Source organism: Rhinatrema bivittatum, chromosome 7 (assembly GCF_901001135.1).
Source record: "Rhinatrema bivittatum chromosome 7, aRhiBiv1.1, whole genome shotgun sequence".
Taxonomy (NCBI): domain Eukaryota; kingdom Metazoa; phylum Chordata; class Amphibia; order Gymnophiona; family Rhinatrematidae; genus Rhinatrema; species Rhinatrema bivittatum.
The window spans coordinates 96,862,149-96,884,125 of NC_042621.1; the positions used below are offsets into that span (position 1 = coordinate 96,862,149).

General features: G+C 46.8%; 1 protein-coding gene across 4 annotated transcripts in view; it reads right to left on the reverse strand.

Annotated features, from left to right (window-relative positions):
- LOC115095289 (endonuclease/exonuclease/phosphatase family domain-containing protein 1-like) overlaps positions 1-21,977 on the reverse strand; it is a 135,344-nt gene that overhangs the window by 8,190 nt on the left and 105,177 nt on the right. For 3 of the 4 annotated variants that reach the window (XM_029608767.1, XM_029608768.1, XM_029608766.1), the window contains exon 7: positions 4,405-4,725. The exons of the other annotated variant lie outside the window; for it this stretch is intronic. In XM_029608767.1, the coding sequence (XP_029464627.1) occupies positions 4,405-4,725 (321 nt within the window). The remainder of the gene's footprint in view (positions 1-4,404; positions 4,726-21,977) is intronic. 4 annotated transcript variants of the gene reach the window in all.

The window sequence follows — 21,977 nt, forward strand, 5'->3', positions numbered from 1 at the left end:
CTCCTCAAGGGCCCATGTTCCCGGACCTGCTACCGAATATAACTTCTGGCAGGAAGTCATTGCTGCCTACAACACCAGTGAGTTACTATCTCTCTCTCAGAGCTTTCCCTGGAACCAGGTACTCACTCCTCGAGGGCCTACTTCATTCCAGCTCCAGGGCTGTTCCAAGAGACTATTGTGTGAGTGTTACCATCAAGGTTCTGTTCCTGAACTCCGCATACTCTGCCTACTCACTATCTCAGTTTCTCTACAGCTCAGCCATCCTGGGATCGCTGTTCCAGTGCCTGAGGGACTACAGCCCAGCCGGGCTCTTCCAGCTCACTACTGCCACCTCTGGTGGTTCTTTAAAACAGTTTAATAAGAGAACTAGTGTGTGTCTGTCTCCCAACTCTGAGCCTGACCGGTGGTCCCTCTCGGGATCTTCCCCCATGGGCATGGTCACCGGCCCAAGGATCCACCCACAACTATCACAAATAATAACATGCAGACCATGGCATCCACTTTGGGGAATGCCAGGAGATCTTTTGCCGTGGGATCCAGGGGGTACGTGGCTGCCAGGGTCCGACCCCTTTGAACGTGGCCTCCGGAGAGTCCCATTCCAGGTCAATCAGCTGTTGGACAGCTTGTAGCAAAGGGAAATGGCGGGAGGCCTGATGGAGTCCCTCGAGGAGGGGGTTCGTATTCGGTTCCCCTGTAGCACTTGTGCCTGGGATAGCGAGCTCTTTCAAGCTGTCCGCCACGAGGTCTGAAAGCTCGTCTTTGGAGAAGAACCGCCTCATGGTTCGGTAGGGTTCCGTTCCTGGAGGGATTTCTCCTTCCTCCAGGGAGTCTTGACCCTCATTTGAGGTGTCCGTGTCCCCAAAGCTGGGGCTTTGGGGTGCACGAGGCACTTCTCTGGGTTTAGAGGGTCCCGGGATGTTAGGGTCCTCTGGGAGAGGCTGTGGCTGTGTCATCATAGGCACCGGTTGCATGTGGACAAAGGTATGTAGGCCTTTGAAGAATTCTACCCAGGAGAAAGATGCTGGGTCTAAATTGAGAGGCACTACGTTCCCAGGAAGCTCCGTTTGAGGGAGGCTCCTGCTGGGAGTAGCGAGGTCCGATGTACTGTCGGTGGAACCGGATCCCCATATTGGCTGGGGAGGACCTTGGACTGTATCACCCAGGGCCTCGTTGCACTGTATGCACAAGGCCGTGGCCTCTTCGTGCTGCGCCGCTCTAATGTGGCATGCTGGGCAGAGGCCCTGGGCCTTAAGCTTCTTGTCCGGTGGTTCCATGGATTGTGTGCACCGAAAGAAACTCCTGTTTGTGCATTCAAGCGTACGCAGGGAGGCTGAGATATGCGCTGCGGGTGCGCCGAAGTTGTGCGTGTAGGTCGGATGTGCGCGCAGAGAAATGCGCACACCCTCTGCGCATGGGGTTTTACTTATGCGCCCGGCACAATTGAGCGCGTGGCTGGGCGCCCGGTGCCCTTGCGCACATCGCTGAACTTATGCGCGTGCCAGTGTGTGCACAAGTGATTTTGAGCCACGGCTCGCCTCTGTGAGCACAGAACGAATCTGCAGCCAGGGCGGCGATCAAATGGAAATGGCAACGGCGATCACGCGGGCAATATGGCGACCACCTCGGAGGGTCTCCATGTGGGAGGGCCCTCGTATCGAACCGAGGTCTAGCCCTGGTAGGGCTGATCAACCCGGTAGCACTTACGCCAGCTGGCTATCTGTGCAGCTATTCAACCCTCGGAGGCCGAAGACTTATAAGAAGTTTTCTACTTTACCTTGCTCAGCATTTCCCGGTCTTGTTCCAGGCGGTATCCGGCTGCGGGGGGAGAGGGAAACATATCTTCACCGCCACGCTCGAATTTGCACCCGCTGCCTCTCTGCCGTACCCAATGCCGGGGGCTAAGTTCACGCCGGGAAACGGCTGCCGGACCGAGGCTTACCTCCGAGGGATCGTGGAAATCAACTCGGGAATTCTCGACTGGGGGAGGGTCCCATAGGTATCACCGCAGGAGAGCGGGGCTCATCTGTAGAGGTAAGTTTTCTTCTTTGTTTTGAATACTCTAACGCTGTGCAAGCGTGTATAGAGTCCCGAACTGCTATGGAGACGGAAAATACTGAAGAGCACGGCGTCCTGCAGGGGTATATGTACTAGGGGCTGACGTCAGATTGAAATCTGATCCATCTCCAACTGCTATCAGAAGCACACTATACCCATTGGTCCTGAGTCCATCTGCTACATGCTAGGAAAGTTCCCATTTTGAGAGCTACCCTTCAGTCAACATTTAAAAGGTCTAGCAAACTGAGAACACTGAAACCTCTTGTCACCATGAAAGAATTTGTTCCTTATTGTCTCTTCTATCCCACTCCTATCCTAATTATTTGGCCTTCTCCATGTAAGAATAGCTCCCCTTCCTTTCACTGTCCTCTGACTAGCTGTCTCTAAAATACTGAGTAAGAGGTAGGTGTTCACAGCAGCATGCTACCATGTATAAATCCACACAATAGATATTGATGAAGGTTTAATAGACAGATCAAAATATTGATGTGAGAATGTGTTAAATAATTTATATATTTTTTATTGTAAACCACTTAGGAAATCTGATAAGTGGTATACAAGTATTTCAAATAAATAAGTAAATATATTGTACCTTGGTGTGTTCAGTACCTACTTTTTGTATAGATTAAGTTAACTCTAGGAACTTCTGCTATAATGTATTTAAGGTTTCTGGGACACTGCTGAAACAGACCAGTCACTCACATATACTATTGGAATAGTTAAGGACTGCATGCAAAACAATACACAGTTATAAAAAATGCATTCATTGAAATAGTCCTTCTTTACACAGCACTAATTAATAATCTGTGTTGGTGCAAAGAAAGCTTGCACCTCAAATAATCCTTAATTCAGGTAAAAAGATTTTTAATTCTGAAAACTAAGGGAGTCATTCACTAAACCAATTAGGCCATTTATTGTGTGAAAAACAGTGTTTTTAGCGCAGTAAATGCCCTAATGCAGGGATAAATAAGCCTATTATGTGTATTAAAATAGGTATTAAAATAGGCTCATTAGCATGCAAATTTGCACTAATGAGCTCATTCATTCCCTAAAGTACCCTAAACTATGCAAATTAAATAACGCATCTTGCTAAGAAATCTTCATGATGCGTTATTTTGAACTGAAGTTAACTACAACTTTACCCTGGATACTCAGGACGTTAATGCACATCCTGAAGCTCCCTGGGTACTCTCTTAAAGGGGTTGCTCAGCCCCGAGAATGCCCCTGCCAAAGAAGTAAAACCCCTGGAGTTCTGCATTGACCTCCCCCACTGCCCTGCCCTTGCAGGCAACCTGTTAAAAACATTTTTAAAACAATGCTCTCAACCTTCAACCCCACCCTTCCCTTAAAAACTCCAGCCCCTGGAGGCTGCCCCCCCCACACACACATACACTCACACACCAGCACTCCCTTTATTGAAAAACTTCCCCTGTGGTCCAGTGGACTGCTTCACCCACATCCCCCATAGATCCCCCTCCTTACAAATAAAAAAATCACTGGTGGTCCAGTAGATCCCTAACCCCCAGCCTAGCACACCCTTCCTGAACCCTCCCTTACCTAAAAAAAAGTCACCCTGGTAGTCCAGTGGGGGCCTGGAGCATCTCCTAGGCTCTGGGCCTGGGTGGTGGCCATGTCCAAATTGGTAGTGCCTGTTCTTTGCCTCACATAGAGCCAAAGGCCAGGTGGTGGCCATTTTGGAAAATGGCCACCACCCGGGCCCAGAGCCTAAAAGGTGCTTTGGGCCCCCACTGGAACACCAGGGTGGCGTTTTTTAGGTAAGGGGGGATCTAGGGTCCACTAGACCACAAGCAATTTTTAATATGCAAGTAGGGATCTGGGGGGGTGGGGTGGACCACCAGGACAATTTTTTCAAAAAGGGGGGCAGAAGAGGCTAAGGTGGGGGCTGTGGGTCCCAGCTTCCTGGCATCTGTGGGCAAACATTTTGAGTGAAGGGGTGGGGATTGCGTAGTTCTTTCAAAGGCTTTTTTTTTTATAGTAACAGGCCGCTTTCAAGGGCGCCAGGGATAGTGGGACAGAGGGTCTATGCAGACTCTTGAGTGTTTTTGCTACATTGGAGGAGGGTTTGCAATTCTCAGTGCAAGTGGTCCCTTTCAGCAATGGTAGCCCCACAGTTCTTGGGCCATCATCACGCATTGTTCGGGGGGAGCTTTCACTGCCGTAATATTTTTTCTCCATGGGAAAATACTGCAGCTTAGGCTTGCCTATTATAGAATTTTGAAATTAATGTTGGGGCTGATCTTCATAGATTCCTCCTGATCATAGATTGGGTTGCCCATTGTCTTTTATCAGCATTCCATTCTCTAAAATGAGTACAGTTGCATTTGTTACCTGTAGACATCTCTTGCGCAGAATAATTGGACCAAATATTGTTTAACAAAGAGTTGTCTGTCTTTATATTATTTATATCCTGCGATGGTAGGACTGCAGTCTCTGTGGTGGTAGTGTTGCTGAATGCAAGGTCTTGAAGGGATATGCCATCTTTCTTTGTAGTTCTTGAAGTCTCAGTGTTCTGAGGTGACGTGCTACCTGTCTCTCTGGTGTGAATATTGACTGGAATGCATTGTTGAAATCCACAATCCCGCAGCAAACTTAGGCTACTGAATTCTAACCCAGTACCCAAATTTCCCAGCACCAACACCTGTGCATCTTCTGTTAAAAGATAAGATACAATTAGACCCATATTCATTTGCCTGTTACACACTCAAAATCAATCTTTATTATATTTCTATTTTGTTTACTGCCTTTTTGTCCAAAACGGGGACTCAAAGTCATTTACATCATAGAAACAATGCAATTCATCATAAAACAAGTCAGTACATCACAACATATATTTTGAATTTGTTTAAACTGACATTATAGATGGTCTTGTATAGCAAAATTGCTTACCTTGTAATAGGTGTTATCCCAGGACAGCAGGATGTAGTCCTCACATATGGGTGACGTCACTGACGGAGCCCTAGTGCGGGAAAACTTTCTGTCAAAGTTTCTAGAAACTTTTGACTGGCCCTGTGAGGCCACTGAGCATGCCCAGCATGTCATGATATTCTCTGCCACAGGGGTCTCTCCTCAGTCTCGTATGTAGCAATAAGCTTTAGCAAAAATAAAATAATAAAAGGTAACATACCCAACTCCGCGGGGTGGCGGGTCCTCACATATGGGTGATTAGCAAGCTATAGGCTGAGTCCTTTTGTAGTGAAGCAACACTGAAGTATTGATGGTGAAAATGACACAGCCTAAGATCACAGCAGGTTGGATGTAGAAGGAGTTGGGATTAAACTGGAAACAAGTTCTTTAAGACAGATTGTCCATAGGCTGAATCTTGTCGTCCTTCTTTGTCCAAACAGTAATGAGCTGCAAAGGTGTGAAGAGAACTCCATGTTGCTGCTTTACATATGTCAAGTATTGGCACTGAACGATAGTGTGCTACTGAGGTTGACATTGCTCTTACTGAATGTGCCTTTACTCGCCCTTGGAGAGGAAGGCCTGCTTTTTCATAGCAAAACTGTATGCAACCTGCTAACCAGTTGGATAGAGTATGTTTACCCACTGCTTTACCAGGTTTGTTTGGATCATAAGATACAAAGAGCTGAGTGGATTTCCTGTGGACTGCAGTGCGGTCTAAGTAAAAGGCTAGTGCACGTTTACAGTCCAAAGTATGTAAGGCCCGCTCTCCTTGGTAAGAATGAGGCCTTGGAAAGAATGTGGGTAAAACTATAGATTGGTTCAAGTGGAATTCCGTAACTACTTTGGGAAGGTATTTTGGATGTGTACGGAGAACCACTCTGTCATGTAGGAATTTTCTATAGGGTGAGTACGTGACAAGTGCTTGTAACTCACTAACCCTTCTAGCCGATGTAATGGCTATGAGGAAGATAGTCTTCCATGTGAGAAATTTAACATCACAGGAATTCATGGGTTCGAACGGAGAACGCATGAGTCTTGTTAAAACCAGATTCAGGTCCCATTCTGTGACTGGTGGCCGAATTGGTGGTTTAAGCTGAGTTAAACCTCTCATAAACCTGCTGACGAGAGGTTGTATGAATATTGGTGCATCTCCCATCTTGTTATGGTAAGCTGAGATTGCACTTAAGTATACTCTTACAGATGAAGTCTGGAGACCAGAGTCTGAAAGATGGTATAAGTAGTCTAGTAGAGAAGTAGTGGGGCAGGTGAAAGGATCAATATTCTTTTGTCTGCACCACAAAGTAAATCTTTTCTATTTGGAAGAATAGTTCTTTCGTGTGGAAGGCTTACGTGAAGCTATAAGCACTTGAGATACATTAGTTGAAAGATTGAGTGGTTGTAAAATCAAGCTTTCAACATCCATGCTGTCAGGGACAGGGATTGAAGGTTGGGATGGCGCAACCACCCCTGATCCTGAGTTATGAGAGTGGAAGCTACTCCCAGGCGAACTGGATCCCTGACTGAGAGTTCTAGAAGTGTGGGAAACCATACTTGTCGAGGCCAATACGGGGCTATGAGTACCATGGACCCCATGTCCTGTTCTAGCTTCACTAGAGTTTTGGTTATGAGTGGTATTGGAGGATACGCATTTAGGCCTGAGTTCCAAGGGCGAGCAAAGGCGTCCTCGGCTGGCTGGTTTTTCTGTTTGTGTAGAGAACAGAATCTGCCCACTTTGTGATTCAGGTGTGATGCAAAGAGGTCTATTGTTGGTTGACCCCAACACTGAAAGATCCTGGTCGCTACTGAGGGATCCAGGGACCATTCCTGTGGTTGTAATTGATGACTGAGTTGATCTGCTAGCACATTTTGAATGCCTGCCAGATAAGTGGCCCGGAGAAACATTGAGTGTATTAGGGCCCAGTCCCAAATCTGTGCAGCTTCTTGACAAAGGAGATACGAGCCCGTACCTCCCTGCTTGTTGATGTACCACATGGCTACTGTGTTGTCCATTTGGATTAGAATAGTCTTGTGTGAAAGGCAGTCCTTGAACGCATGCAGCACATAACGTATAGCTCGAAGTTCCAGAAAATTTATTTGAAAAGTTGCTTCGAGCTTTGTCCAAGTACCCTGGGTTTGGAGATTGTCTATGTGAGCTCCCCAACCTAAAGTGGATTCATCTGTAGTTAAAGTTATCTGTGGGACTGGTTGCTGGAAGGGTAGGCCCTTGCGCAAGTTGTCCTTGTTCGCCCACCAAAGTAGAGATGAACGTAGCTGGTGGGTGACTTGAATTGGAGAATGTAGTGGTTGAATGGCTTGGATCCATTGTGATCTTAGAGTCCATTGAGTTTCTCTCATGGCTAATCGTGCCATAGGAGTGACATGAACCGTGGAGGCCATGTGGCCTAGTAAGGTTAGAAACTGATGAGCTGTCGCTTGTTTCTGTGAGTAAATGGAGTTTGCCCATAGGGAAAGTGTGTTTGCTCGATCCTCGGGTAGAAAGGCTTTTGATAGGATTGTGTTCAAGTCTGCACCTATGAATTGAAGTAGGTGAGATGGAGTGAGATGGGATTTTTGATAGTTGATGAGAAAACCCATGGAGTGAAGTAGAGAAATTGTTCGACTGACAGACGTGAGAGCTCCTTGTTGAGATTGACTTCTGATGAACCAGTCGTCTAAATATGGAAATACATGGACACTTTCCTTGTGCAAGTGACCTGCAATTACTGCCAAACATTTTGTGAATACTCTGGGAGCAGAGGCAAGTCCGAATGGCAGAACTCTGTATTGGAAATGTTGATGACCAACCATGAAGCGTAGATATTTGCAGTGAGGAGGGAATATTGGAATGTGAGCATAAATCTCTTGAAGATCCAGAGAACAAAGCCAATCTCCAATTTGAAGAAGTGGAAGCATGGTGCCTAGAGATACCATCCTGAACTTTTCTTTCTTCAGAAATTTGTTGAGATTTCTGAGATCTAGGATGGGACGTAGGCCTCTGGTTTGCTTTGGAATGAGAAAATAATGGGAGTAGAATCCTCTGCCCTGCTGAGTCCGGGGCACCAGTTGTATGGCTCTGGCTCTCAGGAGGGTGGATAATTCTGCTTGTAGAGGAATTATGTGAGATTCGTTCTGCAGATATGACCTCGGTGGAGATTCTGGTGGAATTGAGAGGAAATTGAGTTTGTAACCTCGAGCTACTATGGAAAGTACCCATTGGTCTGTTATTTTTATCAAATGGTTGTAAAAATAGGATATTCGGTCTCCTACTGGTAGATGTGCTCGAGGGTTGAGGAGATGGATTTATTCCCTGGTCTGCGTTTCAAAAGCCAGCAGCAGGTCCTGTCTGTGGTGAAGGCTGAGGACGAGCAGTTCTTGGTTGTCTGGCCTTGGAACGTTGTAGCGGCCTAGTGGATCTGCCCCTCGATGCTGGAGGGTAGTAACGTCGTTGTCGGTAGTATGAGTGTCTGGGTTCACGTCTGGCAGGACGACGAGATGGCTGTGTAGAGGGTTCCTGTGGAACTTGTGACAGTTGGCATAAGGTCTCAGAATGTTCCTTTAGTTGTGCCACAGCATCTTGGACCTTGGAACCGAATAGGTTGTCCCCAACACATGGCAAATCAACAAGTTTGTGTTGGACCTCAGGCCTAAGGTCAGAGGCCTTAAGGCATGCCCAACGCCTAGCACTAATTCCATCAGCCGCTGTTCTGGAAGCTGTCTCAAAGTTATCGTAAGTTGCCCTTACTTCATGCTTCCCAGCCTCCAGGCCTTGCTGTGGTAAAGATGTGATGAACTCCTGCATCTGTTTCCACAGATTCCTCTGATATTGTGGCACCCTGGAAGAAAGGAGGAGCAGAGGTGATATGATATAGACTTTCAGATACTTGAAAGGTTTCAACGATCCAAAGACAACGACAAACCTTTTCCTTCGGAAAATAAATCAGCAGAACCAGGGGTCACAATTTGAAGCTCCAGGGAGGAAGACTCAGAACTAATGTCAGGAAGTATTTCTTCACGGAGAGGGTGGTGGATGCCTGGAATGCCCATCCGGAGGAAGTGGTGAAGACCAGAACTGTAAAGGACTTCAAAGGGGCATGGGATAAACACTGTGGATCCATAAAGTCTAGAGGACATCAATGAAGAGCGGGTGGCTCGCGGGAATGACGGCTACTACCTGGAGATAATACCCTTATTCAATAAACATACACACGATTAATGCGACTCCAACATTGCTCCAAGCTTCAATGGCAAGAGGAAATGTGGAAAAAGATTTGCATTCACAAAAAGCGGGCAGTAGCTTGCTTGTTACGGCGGTTACTACCCCAAACCAAATAAGCATGATACTTCACTTTCAATGCATAACCAGCATAGCTCTCTGCTTCAACGGCAGGGGAGAAAGTCTGATACTATGTGCATATCCAGCATAGCTCTCTGCTTCAACGGCAGGGGAGAAAGTCTGATACTACGTGCATATCCAGCATAGCTCTCTGCTTCAGTGGCAGGGGAGAAAGTCTGATACTACGTGCATATCCAGCATAGCTCTCTGCTTCAACGGCAGGGGAAAGGTCTGATACTTCATGCATATCCAGCATAGCTCTCTGCTTCAACGGCAGGGGAGAAAGTCTGATACGTCGTGCAAATCCAGCATAGCTCTCTGCTTCAACGGCAGGGGGAATGAAGAAAAGTGGATCTATATACAGACAACAACCAACAGGGACTGAGTTGCATAGTCTGGGTAGACAAATGGGCATGGGTGTAGCTTGCTTATTGCGGCGGTTACTACCCCTAACTAATTAAGCTAGATATTACACTTAGATGCAGCTCCAACACTGCTCTTTGCATTAATGGTGGGGGTGGAAGGGAAATAGAACCAAAGGGTTACTAAGAGCCAAGAGTAACAGATAAGTATGAGGAAAAAAAAAAAGTGTGAAGCTTGCTGGGCAGACTGGATGGGCCGTTTGGTCTTCTTCTGCCGTCATTTCTATGTTTCTATGTTTCTATATTGTGTCATGTAGAGTTGATAAGAGGAAATTCTGGTATTCAGGATAGCCCCTTGATATACCTTCCTTCCCAGGGAGTCTAGATATCTCTGATCTTTACCTGAGGGGGGGTTGAAGAGTGTGGACGAATTTGTTTTGACTTCTTTTGAGCAGATTCTACTACTACCGATTGGTGTGGAAGCTGCGATTTTTGATATCCAGGAGGGGCCTGCACCAGATATGTGGTATCTACTCGTTTATTAATAGCAGAGACAGAGCATGGGTGCTCCCAGATTCGATGTTGAAGATCTAGAAGAACCTCATGTATTGGTATAGCCAATACCTGCTTTGGAGGGTCAACAAATTGAAGTACCTCCAATGTCTGCTGTCTGGTATCTTCTTCCGCAACCAGGGTAAAGGGTATGGTGTCTGCCAACTCTTGAATGAAGGTGGTAAAAGACAAATCCTCTGGTGGAGACTTTTTTCTTTGATCTGGGGGTGAAGGCTCCGACATGAATTCTTCAGAGGATATATCAGTATGTTGATCATCCCAAGTGTCATTTGGATCATCCCTATATGGAGAGAGTGGGGAAGATCTTGGTTGTTGATAAAGGCCCGAAGGTCCTGGTTGCAGATCATCAGAGGGTATTCCTGGAGAAGTGTCCTCTGATGGTTTTGGTGGAAGGGCATCGATAACTTCTTGATATCTTTTCAAGAGACTTTGGAAAAATGCCAAATCATGTCGTTCTGGATGGCTGCATCAATGGCAAGGGGGTTGGCATCGATGTTGGTTTCGATGGAAGTGCAAGCAATGGTGTCGAAGACGTCAATGGGGTTGGCATCAAGGTCGGCATCGATGAACCCATCGGTATCTGCGCATAGATCGATGTCGATGTAGTAATCATCCTCGGTGCGGGAACTGACTTCGATCCTGGCACCGGCATCGGTATTGTCACCGGCATCGGTGTGACCACCGGCATTGGTAAGGTTACCGGCATCGATGCTGAAGCCACCGGCATCGGTGGGAGCACCGGAGTTGCTTGCTGTTCCTTAAAAGCCTGGATGACCGCTTGCCTGATAAGATCAGACAATTCCGGCGTTACAACTGATGACGTCAGAGCAGTTGTACGCGGTGGCAGAGGCTGTACTGGCAGATCCTCCACAGAGCCCTGTGGAGGTTCAGGAATTGACGTATCCTTTTGAACAGGCCCAGGCGTTGAAGGAACTGGCATTTCCTGGCTCCGTGGCTGCTTTGCGCTCGATTCCTCCGGGGGAAGAGATGATTCCGACGTCGATGGATGTCGGTGTCGATGACGATGCTTTGTCTTGTGTTCGCCGATTGACTTTACCGATGCCGTCGACGACGCTGGAGACGGATGATCCCCTGATCCTTCCAGACGATGTTTTTTAATCAAGATATGTTTGGGAACTCTGGCCGGAGATGATTTCGATGACGTCGAGGGAGATGGCTGAAGTTGGAGATGGAACAAATGTTCCATTTTCTCTTGACGAGCCTTCCGTCCCTTCACCGTCATCTCCGCACATTTTGAGCAGGTGTTGACGTTGTGATTCTCACCTAGACACATCACACACTCGAGGTGTGCATCGGTGATTGACATTGTCCGGTTACATATAGGGCATTTTTTGAAGCCCGTAGCCATTTTTGGATCAACGGCCATCGATGACAAAATGAGGGAATTCGTGAGAGAAAAATTCTGTTTTACTCGAAGAGTAAAAACGAGACAGAGGTACTCACCAGCTGGTGGAATCCCCGAGAGATCCCGATGGGAGAAAATATTATTGAAAAATATGACTTTTTAGTGAGAAATTGTTGTGAGAGACTCGCAACGGCTCCTACTCCGCGATGCCTACAGCAGCGCGGAAAAACGAATACTGAAGAGAGACCGCTGTGGCAGAGAATATCATGGCATGCTGGGCATGCTCAGTGGCCTCACAGGGCCAGTCAAAAGTTTCTAGAAACTTTGACAGAAAGTTTTCCCGCACTAGGGCTCCGTCAGTGACGTCACCCATATGTGAGGACTAGCATCCTGCTTGTTCTTGGAAAATGGTTATTTAGGTATAACTAGGCCCCATCCAAGAAAAACTCAGCCACATAGTCTGAACAGGAACAGTGAACTTTATTATTTTCCCAGAGCACCAGGTGTCCCATGACATTTAGAAACAACTTTTATAAGCACCAGTACCGGCTATTGGTGTGTGCGACCCGTGCAGATGCACAGGGTGCCAAGCACAGGGGCGTGCAAGTACCTCCTTCTGATGTGGTCTCTGGGCTGAAGAAGATCCAGGGTCCCTCTTCCAATAGTGCCAGTGGGGCCAATGAAGGGGTGCTGCCACCTCCCATTGCCCTCCTTCCCCTACCTGTGGGGCAATGAAGAGTTGCTGCCAACTAATCTCTAACTTCTCATTCAAATCAAAATGGTACTTGATGTCTGGAGGTTAGCCAATATAATGCCCATTTTTAAAAAAGGGTTCCAGGGCTGATCTGAGAAACACCACTGAGATTGTTGTTGGTCAGGGCAAAATGGTAGAAGCTATTCTGAAGAACAAAATGATTGGCCATCTGGACAGATAAATTAATGGAGTGCAGCCATCATGGAATTAGCAAACAGACCCTTCATGAGCAGCTTTGGCAGAGCCTGCGCACCTGACCAGCCAATTACTTTCCTCTAACTGTAAGTAGCCATTCTTAGGCTCATAACCTGTACAACAACCAAAGATTCCCCAGTGATAAACCCAGCCAGAACTATCTACAGGTTCAAAGACAATTCCCATTTCACAAGCCTACTTAAATGTTTCAAATGTATCCTACATAAAACCATAGGCTAATCATATATATATATATATATATATATATATATATATATATATATATATATATATTATTATTTATTTATATTGCGTCGGTTTACAGGAAACAAAACAAAACGTCAGAGTGCTGTGTTGCAGTCTGACACTGCAGGCGAGGTAGTGGACCCTTGGGCCGGCCCACCTAGGATGACAGGGTAGGCCGGGAGGCGGAGCCACAGGCTGGCGGTGTTCACCCGGGAACCAGGAACCCCCCAGGAGGAGCCCGTAGGGTCCTGGAACCTTGGGACTTGGGAAATAGGCTGAATGTCCAGTGGCAGGGATGGCCTAGGCCGGAGCTGTAGCAAAGGAAGTCCAAAGGTATATGGTAGTCCGAGAATCAGCTGTACAGGCTGAGGGCCAGCTGATGGCAAGACAGCGGGCGGCAGCGGGGACTGTAGCTAACCGGATACTGAGGCAGAGTCTGTAGTAAGCTGGAACTGAAGCAGGCTGTGGACTGGAACAAAGTCTGTAGCAGGTTGGAACTGAAGCAGCTGTAGCAGGTTGGAACTGAAGCAGGCTGTAGGCTGGAACAAGGTCGAGAACAAGCCGAGGTCGGAGGCAGGCAGCAGACAGAAGTGAAGTCGGGAACGAACCAAGGTCAGAGGCAGGCGGCAGGCTGAAGCGAGTCAAAAGCAGTCCAAGGGTCAAAGGCAGGAACAACGAACAGACGATGCGCAACTCAGAACTACTAGGCAGTAGTGAACCTCGTTGCAAGGCAAAGAGAAGGAGTCCGGGCGCCGGTTATATCGGCCTTAGGGCGTGACGTCATCAGCGCAGGCGGGGCCAGACTTTCGGGAGCTGTGCGCACAAAGTGGGCGTCCTCGCGCGAGGCAGCGGAGAGACGGGCAAGCAATGGTGGCCGCCACGTGGAGCAGGCAGCGCCACCGGGGTCCCAGCCACGCGGAACGCGGCGTTTCCAGCGGTGGAGGTAGGCACCGTTCAGTCCTAGCGGAGGGGAAGCGGCGGAGACCGCAACAGCGTTGTACATAGAACAAGGTAGTAATAATTATGAACTAGTATATAAATAACTAAGGGAAGAAGTAACGTTGTACATATAACAAGTTAATAATTATGAACTAATACATAAATAACTAACAGTGAGAATAGCTAAGTAATATAAACAGCAAAAACTTAGAGTAGAGGGCAAGAGGGGGGGGAGAGAGGGGGGGAGGATGAGAGAGGGAAAAGGGGGGGGGGGGGGGGAGAAAGAGAGGATTGGACGTGCCGGGATATTTAGAGATGTTGCATCATGGAGGAGGTGTATATATATATATATATATATATATATATATAAAGAAAGAAGAAACAAGAAGAAACCAACCCCACACTGCACAGCACTACAATGTGCTTCAGCAAAACCACCCTGCCAGTTCACATGATCTGGGACAGGAGAATGCCCTATTATCAAACCAAACTCATACTAGGCATCTCCACCATGCCCTCTTGCAGCCCATAAACTCCAGCCACCCTAATCAAACTGCACTTTGCCTCCCTACAATTTCTGTAAGTAAACAGTAAATCCCACCATATCCTTGCCCTAATTGAAGAATTCAATGTCCACATACTATGTCTTACAGAAGAAGGAGACACTATCAGTCTTGCCCAACTCTGTCCTCCTAGCTACCAAATTCACCATACCTCTTGTGGAGGAGGAGTGGCTATCATCTTTAAAAACTCACTAGCCCTGGAGCTAGTTGCTACTAAAAAAATAGGAAAATCTGACTGCCCAGAGTTAAACTCCAGGACAATGAAGGACATTAAATAGTCTTCATCTACTGCCACCAGATAGCCACCTTGACTCCTTTCATAAAATATCCAAATTCCTATTTGACATTTTTCCCACTACCCTCAACCTCCTGGTTCTTGCAGATTTCAATTATCAAGCAGAGGTTTCCCTCAAAAGGCATGTTCCAGCGTAACATGGATGACCTTGGCCTTACCCAACAAATCAAGATTCCTGTGCACAGGCATGGACATGCCCTCATCATAATCTTCTAGTCCACAAGCATCATGATTGACACCAACTCAATATCAGTGGTCCCCATTTCCTGGTCAGACCATAAATGTCTATGTCAGCATCCCATTCCTAAAATAAATCCTCAGTGCTCCTACACCCAAAACACCCACCAGGAACTTAGCCTGTATTACAAGTGAAAACCTAAGCAATTTCATCAATATATCAATAACATCTACTACCTCAGATCCACCAGAACATCTAGTCAAGACTCTACCCCTCTCAAATCCAGTCCTACAAAATTCCCCAGGTATTGTCATGGTTTCATGAAGGTTTTCTCCTTAAACAACTCAAATGGGCATGGCAGAAATGAAAAATAGCTATCAACCTTCGCTTCTGCAAAGAAAACTCTAAAAAATACAAAGAGCCATCTGCAAGGAAAAAAAGGCAACACTTCCATACAACTAGAACTATCCATGAACTACCCAAGTAAACTTTTCAACCTGGTATCGAAACTCTCCAAGCTGGAAACCTATGCACCTTCTACCACTACAGAGAGTCACACAGCTGAAAACTTTGCCAAATCTTTCACAGAAAAATACAAGCTATTCCTTCCTTCTTTGCTTTCTTCACCTCCCTCATCTCACTCACCCCAGACTCCAGTCACACTCAGAATACAACCAGACTTCCTCCTATACAGGAAAATTCTATCCAACTCCCTCCAGATTTTATCCCATTGTCCAACTTCAGGACAATCTCCCCACAAGAGGTGGAAAAGATCCTCCAGCAAATAAGTCAGTCTGTGAGCCCATTAGATCCTATCTGTCCCAGTTTCATCTGTAACCTGAAACACAAGCCTGCTCTCTCAAAAAGGCTGTGATCAAACCTATCCTAAAGAAACCTGGTGTTGATCCCAAAATCCCCAGTCCAGTCCAACGTGGTGGCAAGTGATGCCGGAGAAGAAGCACCTAGGAAGAAGCACGACCTACCAGGCCGCATTGGAGCCATCCACTGGCACCAGAACAGCACCAGGACAGCACCTAGGAACAAGGAGGGAGTCGCCGGTGCCATCTCGGTTCCCCCGCCTACAGCCCACACACCGCCCACCCACCTGCCCAGTCCAGATCAACCCAGTGGCAGACAGACTTAGGGGAGTCCATTACGGCTGAGCTTTTGAAGAGGGCCTTTTCAGGCGTGGGGAGGCAGTTACTCTCAGTGGCCTTTTGGGAGACCCAATTCAAGCTTCATCACTGAACATACCTCTCCCGTGCCAGGGGTGCGACCAGAGGTCTGTGGCCTTCGGACATGTGTCTCAAATGCGGTACTCAAGTGGGTGGTCTTTGTCATATGTTCTCTGGTTGCATAAAACTAAGTCATTTTTGGTCGCAAGTCAGGGGTTTGTTGGAGCGGGTCCTAGGATGTTCGATCCCTTGGTCTGGGACATTGTTTTACCAACATTTACTGCAGGAGACCGAAAAGCTCCCTAGAGGAGGTCTTCAGTATATCAGTTTAGCCTTCGTACTGGCAAAAAAAACAGGTTCTACTGACTTGGAATTCGGACCTGTCACCCACTACAGAAGCTTGGAAGGGCGCAATGCAGCAAACGGCTCACATGGAACTCTTGTGGCAGCATTCTATCCCTCATCCAAAAACCCGCATTGCTCTTCGACGTTACTTCAGACTGTGGGAACATATGCTTCAATTTATGTAAATTCTCCTGTTCCTATGTGGTATGGGCACCGGGGGTGTACGTGGTGTGACTGTGTGTGTGTGTGACTGAGGGTTGGGAGGGGGGGCTAGGAAGTACCAGGAGGAGGGGAGCAGATTAAAGGGAGAAAATTGCGAAAAACCCTGGATTGGTGGGCACGTTGTTTATGGTTAACTGTTAGCCTGTTCAAATTGTTTTGTCGTCTTGTTGCTTGTACGACAGCTGGATAATCATGACATGTATATCTGTATTTATCTTGCCTTGATCCAAATAAAAGATAATATTAAAAAAAAAACAAAGAAAAAAAACTGTTGTACTCAGCCTTGAGACCTACTTTGAGAAAAAGCAGAATATCACATGTTTATTTATAAATAAATAAATAAATACGTATTGTCTTACAAATCTATTTGATCTTTTTGAAGGCGCTAACAAACATATTTATATGCTATATCTGGATTTTCAAAAGGTGTACGACAAAGTCAGTCATGATACTTTGTCATACTTGTCAGGAAATGAAAGATTCATGGGATAGAAGGCTATGCCCTTCTGTGGAATATTAAGTGGCTAAAAAGTAGAAAACAGAAAGTAGGACTGAGTGGTCATTTCTCTCAATGGAAAATAGTAAAAGCAGTGCCCCAGGGATCTGTGCTCGGACTGGAGCTTTATAATATATATTTATAAAGGATCAGAAAAAGGGAGTGATGAGTGAGGTTATCCAATCTGCAGATGACACAAGATCATTCAAAGTAGTTAAATCACAAGCCTATTATGAGGAATTGCAGGAGGACCTTGTGAAACTGGGGGACTGGGTATCTAAATGGCAGATGAAATTTAATGCAGATAAGTGCGAAGTGATACACATATAAGGAAGAATAATCCAAACTATAGGTTTACGATGCTGGGTTCTGTATTAGGTGTCATTACCTAGGAAAAGGATCTTGAAGTCATTGTGGACAATACTTTGAAATCATTGGCTCAGACTGCAGAAGCAGTCAAAAAAGCAAACTGAATGTTAGGTATTATAAGGAAAGCAATGAAAACTAAAATAGAAGATATCATAATGCTTCTGTATCAATCCATGAGCATTGTGTGCAGTTCTGGTTGCCCCATCTCAAAAAAGATATAGCCGAACTAGAAAAAGTACAGTGAAGGGTGACCAAACTGATAAAAGGGATGGAACGGCTCCCCAATAAGGAAAGGCTAAACAAGTTAGGCTCTTTAGCTTGGAGAAGAGACTACTGGGAGGAAATATGATAGGAGTCTATAAAATTATGAGTGGGGAGGAATGGGTAAATAGGGAACAGTTATTTAGTCTTTCCAATAGTACTAGGAATAGGGGACATTTCATGAAGCTAATAGGTAGCATTTTTAAAACAAATCAGGTAAAGTTTTTTTTTTTCAATCAGCACACAATTAAACTGTGATATTCGTTGCCACAGGATGCGATGAAAGCAGTGGGGCAGATTTTATAAATCTGCGCACACACGTACTTTTGTTCACGCACCAGGCGCGAACAAGAGTACACGGGATTTTAATAGATACGCGCGCAGCCATTAAAATCCGGGGTCGGCGCGCACAAGGCTGCCCAAAATCGGCAGCCTGCACACGCCGAGCCGCGCAGCCTGCCTCCGTTCCCTTCCTTTCCCCTACCTAACCCACCCCCCCGGCCCTATCTAAAAAAAAAACCCCTACCTTTGACGGCAAAGTTATGCCTGCTGAAAGCAAGCGTAACTTTGCGTGCGCCGGGCCGGCTGCCGTGCTCCATGTTCCGGTCCGGGGGCTGTTCCGGAGGCCATGGCCACGCCCCTGGAACGCCCCTGGGCCGAAACCACACCCGCGGCGCCACCCCCGAAACGGCGCGTCACTCGCGACACGCCCCCGAAACGGCGCGTCACTCGCGACACGCCCCCGAAACGCCGCGTCACTCGCGACACGCCCCCGAAACGGCGCGTCACTCCCGGCACGCCCCCGACACACCCCCGACATACCCCTCCATGCAAGCCCCGGGACGTACTCGCGTCCCGGGGCTTGCACGCGCTGCCGAGCCTATGGAAAATAGGCTCGGCGCGCGCAGGGGGGGGTTTGGGGTAGGTTTTTGGGGGGTACGCGCGTATCTTACGCGCGTACCCCTTTGAAAATCTACCCCAGTTAGCATAGCGGGTTTAAAAAGGGTCTAGACAATTTCCTGGATGAAAAGTCCATAAACCACTATTATAGCCTTATAGACTCAGAAAAGCCACTGCTTATCCCTACTTATGAGCAAGAAAGATTGGACCTACTCTTTGGGAGCCTACCAAGTACTTGTGACTTGAGTTAGCCACTGTCAGAGATGGGATAAGAGCTTGATGGAACTTTGGTCTGATCCATATGTCATTTCTTATGTTTTTATGTGCCGTGCCTTCCCCTGTGGCTGATGGGGCTGAATAAAATAAACTGCTGCTGTTTCCATTGACAGGAGAATTGCACTGGGGGCCCAGCACTTCTAAATGCTGCTTCCTGCCACCATCGCCTCTCTCTTTCTCCTGCACGGTACGAGGCCAATGTTCAGTGCTACAAATCTGGCTAAATGGTGACCGCTGAATATCTGGCTTTGTTCAGCAGTTGTCACTTAACTGGATAAGTAGTCATTAGGCGTAAGTAGATAGCCGTTAATCTTGTGGGTAGGCAATGGGTGGATCAGGGAGGAGCAACTTATCTGGTTAACTTAGCCAGGTAAGTGCTGATATTCAGCTTTATCCTGCTCTGTAACAGGTCTAAACTTGGCCAGATAAGATTTTGCTAAATGGAGATTTCTATGGGGATATTCAGCAACCTAGCCGTGCAGCTGAATATCCCAAGTAAAGTTAGCCAGATAAATCCTTATCTAGGTAACATACTTAAATGTTTATTTCTGAATACTGAGTCCTATATCGTTTGAACTGCACAAGACAGAGAGAGAGAGAGAGCGAGAGAGAGAGACATCAGTGGCAGATAAAGCAGCATTTAGAAATCCTGGGCCTCCAGCTCAGCTCTTCTATCAGCTGGGCCAGTGGGATAACCTCATTCATTACCAGGGGTAGATTGGCCTATCGGGGGATCGGGCATCCCCCGGTGGGTTGGTCGCTCCAGTCACGTGGTCTGCCATGCACGGCCGTGACAGAGCTGCACTCGGCAGACCACGTGATGTGACCTGGGCCGGCCTGGGCGGCGAATACCCGGGCCGGTCGTGCTCGGAAATCCGTCGCTGCTCATTACTCCCTTTTTCTGATCCTTTTTAAATATATATTATAAAGCTGCAGTCCCAATACATGCTAGGATCAAGGGCAGGCTTGGACCAAAGGACAAGGGCAGGGCCTTGGATAACCAACAAGAACTGATCTGGACAGGAGAAGAACTAGATAGGGACAGGACTAGACAAGGACTGGACAAGAACAGGACTGGACAGGAACTGGACAAGGATGAAACAGATGAGGTAACAATAAACAGGGAACAGGGCATAAATCTTGCAAACCTAGAACAGGGCATAAATCTTGCAAACCTAGAAGGCCTGAAGACTGCAAGGTAGGACAGGAAAGCCCAAGAGGGCACCGAGCATGACAAGGGGGGCCTGAAAGGCCTCAGTGAGGCCAGCAGGCCTGGAAAGGCACAGAGCAAGGCAGGTAGGCCTGGAGTGCCACACAGCAAGGCCAGAAGGCCTGGAAGGACACAGAGCAAGGCAAGACCAAGACCTGTATGTACTAGTTAAAGATAATGTATATTATTGTATATAATACTTTATATTATTGTATATAATACTTTTTGGAGTGTATAATTTATATAAGGTTATCCACAGTGGATAAGGTTACACACTGTCCCTTATTGAGTATATAATTTGCAATGCTACTTATTATGTTTCCTCTTTTGTTTTCCATTAGGTAGTGTTCCTTTTCTCCTCTTCCTGTTTTTCCCTCTCTTCTCTCGCCCCTTCTCTCTTCCTATCTGCTCCCTCTTCCCTCCACCCTGGTGTTTTGTAATTTCCTCCTTCAGTTATATTGTAAACCGGCATGATGTACCCATGAATGTCGATATATAAAAGCTAATAAATAAATAAATAAATGAAATAAGACCAGAAGGCTCATCTGCATACTGTTCCCAGCATCCCCCTGGGAGAGGACTCCAGAGGCCACAGCGAGCAATCCAAGCTTCGAACTCCATAGCCCCAACTTTCAGAGGCCCAGCATTCTTTACAGTAGAAAAGGACCGGAAGGCTCATCTGCATACTGTTCCCAGTATCCCCTGGGATAGGACTCCAGAGGTCACAGCGAGTGATCCAGGCTTTCTCCATAGTCCCAGTTTCCAGAGTCCCCGCATCCTTTGCAGTAGAGGAGAACTGGAAATGCGTGCCTGAACTTCAAACTTCTCAATCCTTTAAGTGAAAATCAACTTAATGGTGGTTGAAGAGGATTGGTAAGTATAGCTTTGGGAAATCTTGGGACTTAAAAAAAGATTTGGAGAGAGGTGAAATAGTGGGATATATTCTTTAGGGTTTGTGTATGTCTGAGATAATAAGCAAACCAGAGGGAGTTAATTCTAGTGTCTGTCTTTCCCTCCTATCCACCCCTAGCTCAACTCTTGAATTTTAGGCAAGAGACACTCTCTCATTAAAAATCAATCAGGCTCTTATCTAAATCATACTATTGCACCAGCCCTTATTGAGAGTTTAATCATCCCCTTGTAAGTCACTAGCAGATTAATTAGTGAATACACCTATCAATTTAAAGTATTCTACTTCTAACTCTCTTAGCAGCCTAAACTTAACAAGGAACTCAACAAAATTAAGATGAAGGCAGCAGTCCAGCAGCAAGAGGGGGGCTTTTCAGTCTTTTGCATCGAGTGCCACATGTATGATTTTTTTACCTGCCGGTGAGAGATCATATGTGTGCACTCGGTGCACAGAGCTTCTGGCTCTCAGAGAATGCGTCCGATCTCTGGAGGCTAGAGTGGCAGACCTGGAGGAACGGAGGCAGACAGAGAGGTACATAATGAGACCTTCAGGGACATAGTAGCCAAGTCCCAAATACAGTCTGGCAGCCCCAGTTCTGCCTTGGATCATAAAGGTCTCCTGGTTGGAGAGCATCACCCTGGTGTAGCAGGAAGTGATCCTGTAGCAAGGACCTGCTCTCCAGGTGATGTGTTGTCCTCTCGCACTGAGGACAAATCTCCCGGGGCTACTGGCCAGGAGAGAAGGGTTAGGCCAACCATCATAGTTAGGGATTTGATTATTAGAAATGTAGATAGCTGGGTGGCTAGTGGACTTGAGGACTGCTTGGTAACTCACCTGCCTGGTGCGAAGGTGGAGGACCTCACGCATCACCTAGATAGGATTATAGACAGTGCTAGGGAGGAGCCAGCTGTTGTGGTAAATATGGGCACTAATGACATTGGAAAATATAGGAGGGAGGTTCTGGAAGCCAGATTTAGGATTTTAGGAGAAAGCTGAAATCCAGAACCTCCAAGGTGGCATTCTCTGAAA